We start from the raw sequence: 9,899 nt of genomic DNA on the forward strand, positions 1-9,899 counted from the left end.
ATCTTGTGGTAGATCTCAATACCATTGGTTCCCGATTGAGCCAGTAGTAATTACAAAAGGATTCGTCACCACCATCGGTGCTCTCGTTTGTCATGGTGTCACTTTGTCACTTTCACCCCTCATCCATTGTTGTCATCAGGAGGAAAGAGGGGTTTCACAGATGAGTGGGGGGCGTGATCACTATTGTAATGATAACATCACGATGGGTGATGGTAGAGCATTTGTGATCGAGTCTCGAAAAGAGTAGGCAAAAGGAGGCGGGGGGGGGAGGGAGTGGGGTGGTGTTGGGGTGGGAAGGCGTTTGAGAGTGGAGGTAAGGGATGTGATGACTTTAAGACTAGCTCACATAGGCCCAAACCATCGTCGATCACCTGTAAAAGCAACATTAGAGGGACGAAGACAATAGACAAGACGAGTGTTGAGGCGACGGATAAAAGCACAATAATAGAGGCAGTATGTGACAAGCAATGGCATGAGACGAATACAATGACCAACAGCACAATAATAGACGCAGTATGTGACAAGCGATGGCATGAGACGAAGACAATGACTAACAGGGCAATTTCATCTTTTAGGAAGTAAGAAACATATATGAAAATAAATAAGTATTATCAATGAAAAATATTAGCTAATTTAGACGATAAACATTTTGACCTAAAGTTTCGAACAGTTACAAAAGAAAACAAATGCAATAAAGCAACATTGATTAGTATTATGATATCGAAATCATAAATGTATCAAAGTCAATGTGGTCTTCCCCTTGAACACAATCACAAATTATAAAGGAGCAATATTACCATAGTATGAAGCGTGCAATCTATATATTAGCATGGAAGCAAGTAATAGTCTATATTTTCCAAGAAAATTTAACAGGCCAACTGTCTGATGAGCTCAGGAGGCCAATTGGCATTTGCATATGCACCACTTCTGAATGAAGAGTAAATTTTCCTCTGTTGATAAAAGCCTGAGGCAGAAAATTCGTGACTGAATCCTGTCAAATAATAGATCCCAACATAAGTATACTTCACCCAAGAGTTGCCACTACCTAAAAATTGCCACATTTTGGCAGTCCCAGTGAGAATTTTGATGCCAAAGACAACAACTACTACATGCTGAATCAGCACTAGTTTTCATCCTTTTTCATTCCTATACAGTCTGACTTCCTTTCATATCCCATTTCCTTGCATGCAAAGGTTAGAAGATATCAGCTCATCAGACTCCGTCCTCTGTCGTCTTCTAAGGTGTCTGTGCCCTCAGACATGATAATCTCCAAGTCCCTCATATCCCGCTTCAAGACATTCCCCAATCTGGCAATTGCTTCGGTTTCCTGTTGCAGGACCTAACGACAGAACATGTACAAATTATGAGAAAAGGGAAGCGGAAGACGATGACTACATGCAGCCTACACGCCAGGCTTTCCTTACCTCCTGCAAGTCAGCAAGGCTTTGCTCTCTTATCTTTGCTGACCCCGGAATGTAGATTGAACCATTGAGCTCACCAGTATTAGCTCGCGCACGAGATATTGAAACCAGATTGTGCACCCTCCTTGATAACTCTGCTCCAGGTCCCTTCAGCTGAAGAGTGTCACATAAAAGCACTAACTCAACGAGAATATACAAAATGAGACCGGAGATGGGATCCAAAATAGAGGACCAACCTGTTTTGCTATTGCAGCCAACTTTTCAGTCAGTTCAGCTTCACCTTTCATCAGAGGCATCCTGTAACCCTTGCTCTCCAGAGCTTCCACTATCCTCATTATCTTTTTGACACATCATGTTAGAGAGTACGGTCAGAATTATAATGACATTTACTAATACCGATAAACACTTCTAGATTTTAACACTAACTACTAGAGTAGCATTTCCTACCCTCAGTAGACGCCTTAGAAGCACTTGTTCTTTCTGTTTCAATCTTTGGGTCCACTGGAGAGTGTCTACTTGAAAATGTCTTTGAAGCTGAAATAAGGTAATGTATTAGATGAACAAGTTAGATTGTACTGCTTGTAAGAGAATTGCTAAGAGAGACAAACCAGCTTGACATTAGCTTGGGTCATCCTCAGCCGCTCAGCATCTGAAACAAGAACTTCATCTTGAAGCTGCAGGAACATTAGAGATGGTATTACTGGACAAAGCAGGCACATCTCTGGCCAGAGTAATTTTAGTTTGTCATGACAAGAAAGTAGAGCAAAGTTCTAGATGGTAACTAATATTTGAGTAATTTAAACTCTCGTAGTTACATGATTGAGAACTTCTTCATGCTTCTTGCTTAGATATGTAATTTAACTCTCGTAATTCATTCTTCAAGATGGTTCACACTTAACACAGACAAATTTGATTGATTGATTGATTATGCTACAACAAAACACATCAAATGAGAACTAGAAGAAAGTTAATAATTAGTAAACAGATATCATGCAGACTATGGAAGCAATGTAGTTGGGAAGTTGATGAAAACACCAGTGATCCAGCAAAAAGGCAGAGAAATCAGCTAAAATTAGGTTCACACAGGCCTCTCTACATTAGATCTGGCTCAGCAGTGGCCAATCAGGGAATTCATACATAAATAAAGCTTTCATTTTAATCGTGCATAATTTTATAGCTTGGAATGCAATAGTAGATTGAGGTTAGCAAAAATTTGAAAATCAACTGTTATTGGTGGACAACCAACTGATGGGGCATAGGGAGTGATATCTTCACACAAAGGTTCAATAGTTATGCCAGTGCATCGCAAATAGCAAGAAAGCCATAACACAAGGATTTTTTAGCAACATCAACACCCAATAAACTAAGAAACCATGATAGCATTAGCATTGGTATTAACACTAGAACTATAGTGAGCTGTACAAGTAGAATAGTCATTAAACCTTAGTACGACTAAATCATCCTGTAATCAATAGGAATAGGACTCCGTAACTCTTGGGAACAATTATAATCTTGGTATAGTTGATTATCTGCTTGTCATTGACTGCTACATCTGCATTCTTATAACATCCAAATTTCTACCGACATCCATCCACAATGGATCAGCCAAGAAAGTCTTTGGAATCAACCATAGCACTCTCCAATGAAGCCTTTCAGCACTAAAGCATTCAGCACGAGCAAGTCCTCTGACATGATTACGGGGACAACCTCGTTTTGTCAAGCAACTATCCACTATTGAGCAAGGCATACCTCACTGTCAGCTTGGTCGACCAAATGGTCTGATTTGAAGCACAAGAATATCCAGCATGGAGAAGCCAAGGTGTGTCCGAGCACATAACACAAATTTAAGTCATGGTCCTTCCATTTTAATACGAAACACTTAATCACGGAATTTTAACCACAATTTCTGTATGTTTCTTTCTTTTCCTCTTTCTGATTATGACAAAATACTTCTTATTCATCTTCTGTATATATTCTAATAACTCCGCATATTTATTCTAAAATTAAAATACTTCAAATTATTAGCAAATTAATTTTGAAAGTCAACATATCATGATCTTAAGCATCCTAGATAAAACTGTCTCATTTTAAGAAAAAAAACCTCATATTTTAGATGCATCATGTAGGACATTCACATAAAAGTGTTGTTAATAGAAGGTGTGTCAAGTGTGGTTCACGCCTATTTGCTCTTTTCAATTTATAGGTGTAGATTTTGAAGAAAATTGTGTCAAAGTACTGGATATGCTCAAGCAAGATATTGTTTTCCAGCAAATACCTTATATATTGATATATGCAGGTATATACTAATAACATACTGAAGAAATATTTCAAACAGGTAACAGTACACTAACCAGCCTCTATAAAGATGAGTAACAATGCCATGGAAGATTTTACATCTCAAACTAATGCTAGATGAACAAAATAATGTGCAACTTTAAAGTCATCAGAACTAGGAATGACATTACAGAGAAGGATTGAAACTTCGTGTAATTTTTCAGAGCAATCATTCACCAAATATAAGAACACAATATCATGAGTTCCTTTCATTAAGCCCAATAAGTATATTCCGACTCATAAGTTAAAAGCGTAGGAAGCTTGTTCATCTAATTGTATCCACTAAAAAATGGTTAGACATTATCTACAAGGAACAAGAATATTCTGTATCTACGTACACCTAAATGAACACACCACAAAACAATACAAATACGGAACCTTGAGGATCTGAAAAAGGAAATCAAGATAAATGGTCCTTATCAAAGCTTATAACATATTTGATATTTGTCAACTAAAATTCCCAATGGACATTCAATGAATTTACTTATAACATATTTTGCAATAATCAAGGAGTTGAACCCTTTGACTAATGAATAAGCCAGTGTTGTCAAAAGGTGCTAGGCCATGTGCTTAGGCACTAAAGCAAAGCAAGGCAAGGCTTAAGCGCCTCAACAAAGTCCAATCAAGGCGCATTCAACTGAGTGCCACCTAAGCGAGAGCCTCAATTGGAGTGCTGTATGTCCCAGTAGCTCACCTGAGCCAACCCAACCCTCGGCCGAACCATACCCCTACTTACCTCGCCAAGTTCGCAAGCTAGGCATGGTTCAAACCAGAACCGAACCAGATCGAAATCAAACAGGCCTGACGGTTTGCCAGTTTCAAACTGAACTGGAACCAGGCCTAGGTGGTTTGATTTTGGTTCCAAGTTCCAACTACGTAGAATTGAAACCTAAACCAGAACCAGCAATTCCGATTTGTTTCCGATTCCGCTTCGAACTGACCAAATAAAAAAAAAACAAAATTAAATAGCCAACGATCAAAATTGATCATTGACCATTGGACAAAAGGTGGGAAATGACTAATTGCCTCAGTCAACAATTAGACAGTATTTTTGGCGCATTTTGGTCATTTCACAACTCAAAATAAATAAATAAATTTGCAAAAATTTTACATATTCATTTTTATGTTATTACATGTATGGAAATACATCCACTTGTCAAAGTGGAACTTTGATCAAAATTTTGAAATAAAATATGAATTTTTTTCTGCTTTAAATTATTTTGTATTAAAATTTAAATTTTAGAAAAATATATATAAATGGAACTTGAACCGCCAAAATCAAATCTGAACCGAACCCGGAACTGCTCGGATACAGTTCTAATCCCCAAAAACCTGGACCCGAAACCGTCGGTTCAAGAACAGGGGTCATCCCTATGCACAGCAGGAGCCAAACTCACGTGCGCCCAACTTGGCACCACCCGACCTGGTTTGATGCCTAGTCCAAGTGCATGAATCTGTAAACAACGCCCCCACCATGCAAGAACGAGACATTGTGTTGGCCCAATTCGCATGGCCCCATGCAGCAAGTGCCTAGCTCACGAGAGCCTAACCTCGTGCCCACATGATTGAGTCTAGTGTCCATCCCTGCATGGCCTGAGATTGCACGTGACATTGTCTAATCTACTGTTGTCAATACATAAAATGCTTATTTTCAACCTATGGCACCTCACATATATCATCAAAGACTATTATATTGGTGCTTAAGTTGATTTTTAGGCAGAAAACATGCCCTAAAATGTCTAGGATATGCTCATCTACATCTTACATAATACATATACAATTACCTAAATAACCATATCCAAACATACGCAATAATGTATATTAATATTTGTAAATGCATATATTCGATGTAGGAAAATATCAAATATTATGCATAATTTTACATAGTGTGGATTGAGATCAAGATTTGAACATGGACCATTACCTACCAACTGATATTTATAGGTCCAATCAATTACCAATAATGGTGTTTTGTCATTTTTTATTTGATTACTTTACTGAATGATAGTGGGTGGCAAAGAATTGTATATCATCTAGTAGTCCAGTAGGTTGCCAAAACCAACATCAGAGTGATATTTAAAAACCTTAGTTGACATGACAATGTCATGATATTTCTGTAATCATGTTCTTAGCATATAAATGCTTTGACAAACTGCAGTGCCATAATCAAATTCTTTTCTATGTGAATGATATTAGGGTGCATTAGAAAGTTATTCTAAAATTAGTAGGCAACTCTCATTACTATTTATGTATTAGATAATAAAATGGTAAATTCTTCTTGAGATTGTGGTGTTTTCACTTGATATATGATATGTCCAACCCTGAGGGTCACCTAGGTTATCCAACAACAAAGACTTATTTTATTTAGAAATGTAATACTTAGTAAAATCTTGGTTCCAACTATAAATGCAAAAAAAGCTAGTACAGAATCTGAAAGCTAAGTAACAACAACTAACACAAATGGTATTGAGAAGCTGGTGATAGCCATATATTGATCCACTATAACTTGAAATTTTGGAACTTGTGGGCATAGTTCAGTCAAATATGATAAAAAAAACTTAATTAATCATTATACCTGATTAACCAGAACTTGAATCAGATCCAACTAAAACTGATAACAACTAAGACCTAGCCTAAACAACAGACACACAAGTTAAAGCCAACTGATTATACCTATTGATTTGATTGAAGCTGACATGTCTCAATTAACTAAATTTTGGAGACCCTTTTGCCACATAAATAGTCTTTTAGGGCTATAACAGCCAAGGATCGCTAAGTTACATTTCAGGGAAGTGCCACCTCATATCAGTTGCAAGCCAGCCTGTTAGCAATAGAAGCAAGGCTATGTTGGCTTGCATCTCTTCTTTTTCCATCCCACATCACAGTGGTATGCTTCACGACTCAACATGATTCATCAGCACATACACATGGTCGCATTATGTTTAGTGTATGTAGCAACATACATCAACAGAATCTTATCAGGTAACCGACAGAATAGAGTACAGGCAAAGTCCAACCTCAATTGGATCTTGATTTTAAGGCCCTGTTTAGGTCAATTTGATTCACATCAAAATGATTTTAAAAGGTTTCAGTCTCTCTATACATAAGAACTACAATAAACCAGAAGGTGAGAAGAAACTGAAGTCAAATTCAGATTTGATTTAGTCTGGTTTGCTGATGCTAACATAAAGAGAACAGAAAAAAAAAACAAAAATTTAACTTAGTCCAATGGTGGCTTTCATACCACCAATGGAGATGTGCTCAATAACCACCTTGAGGCAATGGTGACAAGAAGACACAATTCTCAACAACAACAAAAAAAAGGTGATGGGATGCTACGAACGAGAGACAATAGACCACCTCATTGAGAAGTGTAGCAGTGCTATAACCTACAACATGAGGTCAGCCAATGAAATGATGAATTACATCATTAGGGAGCTCTTGTGAGTTGTGACAAGTTCATTGATAAGCTTGACGTGATATATGGCCTCCTCAGGCAGAGAGCATTGACCCTAACGTGGAGAGATGAAGGGGGAAAATGAGGAAATAACGAGAGAGTGAGGAAGGAGCTTTAAGTTATCATGATAGAAATGTGTGCAGCAAAGAAATTGATGGTGAGGACTGTTTATCAGAGAAAAGGGAGAATGAGAATGGAAACAAAAGAAGGACTAGAAGAAGAGAAAGTAGGAGAGAAAGGAGAGGAGGGACAAAGGAGTGAATGGAAGGAGAGTGAAATTGATGGTCAGGACTTTGCCAAGGTGGGTCTTTTACGAGTCATCTGAGCCACCCCGACCCTGATAACATCGCTTCAAGGTCAAGGAAAAACTGCCCAAATAGTTGACATCCATGAGTTTGGGGTCCCATTCCCATCCTTGATGCATGTATGAATTTCTGGTTGATCACATTTAAAAATAACCAGACAAGCCTATCAGTTCAACATATCTTGTGATTCCTTGACCTCCTCATGTCAATAAGCCAAACAAGTGTATCACTTGAAAATGTCCAACTATCATTTTATCAATGACATAAAGAAATCCTTGAAGCACCTATCACTGGGCTGCGATTTAAGAAATATGGCAACTCTATCGTATCATCTCAATAAAGTCAAATTACTGAAATTAACCTAAAACTATAATAGCTTTTCTCACATAGCCACCATAGCATCACCTATTATGATCTGTTCTTCCAAGTAAACAGACCCTTAAAAAACAAATGATGCTATTAAAGAAATCAATTGTCCAACACCATAAGGAGAACTCCTACCTTGGATATTTTAATGTGTCCTTCACCTAAAAATAAATGTGCACATTTACTTACTCTCAAACCACCACACAATTCTAACACAACAACATCAAGGTTCATACCTATTCATGTAGCGTGTTTCCCAATTTGTTGGGATGCAAAGCAATTAACAATTTACAGTCTCTCAAAGAAATGGGATGTGATCTCAATTTAGTAACAACTTGTCATCAGAATAAAAGAAGAAATGGAAATTAAGACTCAATAATGAAGTGAAATAGTCCTAACTTCATACAAGTATCACAAATTTCATGTATGAGGTGGATGATGGATCATATGATAATCAAAAGAAAAAAAAAACAAAAAGTAAGAAAACAGAACCTTGAGGCGATTGGAGAGATCTTTGAAGCCCTGCACAAGCTGAGGCCATAATCGATCTCTGTCTGAACTATCCATTCCCTCCAGCTTTGCCATTGCCTCTGCCCACATGATCTGCAACTCCAAATTGAGCATTTGTATCAATATCAAAATCAACAAACCTAAGGATTTTCCAAGAACTTAAGACAAAAAAATCAAGGAATTGGACAAAAGCAAGAACTTACATCAGATGCGCCAACAGGCTTCACACGTAATGCAGGATCTGTCACGCTTAACAGCAAATGCTGAAAATAATAATAAATTAAGAAAAAGGAACTCATTAAACACAAAACCCAAAAAATGAAGTGCAAGCCTCATAATTAAATCTTTCAATTGGAAAAAGAAAGGAAAGAAAAATCAGACCCTGAAGGAGTACTTAGGGTTCCCAGGCTCGTCTTTGTAAGCATCAAGAATTGCCTAAATACACCAAAACCCAATCCTTTAGTAGAATCCCATCACCAACATTCAATATTTATACGCATTTGATAAAGCCCTATTCGCTCTATTAGAAAATAAAGGAGTTCTCGGAGAAAATTCACGAAAGCACTGACATGAATGTCACGATCGGCGAGGGGAAGCTGGAGGGCAGCTACGGGGGCCATCTGGGTGGTGATCTGAGCATTTCCGAAAGGCGATGGGGTCGGCTGGAACCCAAACGGTTGCAACTGCTGCTGCTGCTGCGGCTGCGGCTGCGGCTGCTGTGAGAAGAAAGGCGAAGGGGATGGCATGACAAACGATGGAATCGACGAAGGCGCTCCGAATGACGGCGTCAAGGAAGGGGTTCCGAAGGCCGGGGTGGACGAAGGGGTGCCGAACGCTGGGGTCGAGGAAGGGGTGCCGAAGGCCGGGGTGGCGGAAGGGGTGCCGAAAGCAGGGGATGAAGAAGGGGTGCCGAAAGCCGGCGTGGGAGAAGGGGTGCCGAAGGCCGGCGTGGAAGACAGGGCGCCGAAGGCCGGAGCGGAGGACGCCGACGGGGTCCCGAACATTCTTGCTGCTCCGGAGGAGTACCCCTTCCTTCGTGAGGGGTGACGCTTCGCAAGGGGTTGCGACAGCTGGATAGAGGGTTTTTAGCGGGGCTTTTTTTTTTAGGGTTTTTTTTAATTATTTTTAACATTATGATAATTTTTTTAGTTATTTAAAATACGATAAAATTTACAGTTTTTTTATTTTTATTTTCTAATATATTAATTTTAAGATTAAAAAATATATATATATATTATGAGTTTTCCTTATGTAAAAACTGAGTTTTTAGTTCTCATTAAAGTATTTCAATCTAAGCCTCTAACACATTTGATGTTGGAAGTCGATTGTGTTCCACAAAGGTTCCTACAGTATATCTAATAAAATTTCATTTGATACTGAGTAATTTAAGAGTTAATATTGATATTTATAATAAATTATTATAAGATTGAGTTCTATAATTATATTTAAATTAGTAATTTAAAAATAATAATGGTGTATGATTTGTAGGGTCTTTATAGAGAATTT

The 9,899-nt window shown here is 38.2% G+C and overlaps 1 protein-coding gene across 1 annotated transcript; it reads right to left on the reverse strand.

The window, feature by feature from the left end:
• Window positions 1-932: 932 nt before the first annotated feature.
• On the reverse strand, window positions 933-9,463 carry LOC135627317 (nuclear pore complex protein NUP54-like). Its single transcript, XM_065133369.1, has 9 exons — window positions 8,963-9,463; window positions 8,775-8,828; window positions 8,597-8,656; window positions 8,376-8,486; window positions 2,030-2,095; window positions 1,869-1,955; window positions 1,658-1,759; window positions 1,425-1,574; window positions 933-1,339 (listed from the first exon to the last, which is right to left on the reverse strand). The coding sequence occupies exons 1-9, from the start codon at window positions 9,395-9,397 to the stop codon at window positions 1,205-1,207; spliced, it is 1,200 nt and encodes a 399-aa protein (XP_064989441.1). The 5' UTR covers window positions 9,398-9,463; the 3' UTR covers window positions 933-1,204.
• Between the last annotated feature and the right edge of the window lie 436 nt (window positions 9,464-9,899).

Source organism: Musa acuminata, chromosome BXJ1-3 (genome assembly GCF_036884655.1).
Source record: "Musa acuminata AAA Group cultivar baxijiao chromosome BXJ1-3, Cavendish_Baxijiao_AAA, whole genome shotgun sequence".
Classification (NCBI taxonomy): Eukaryota; Viridiplantae; Streptophyta; class Magnoliopsida; order Zingiberales; family Musaceae; genus Musa; species Musa acuminata.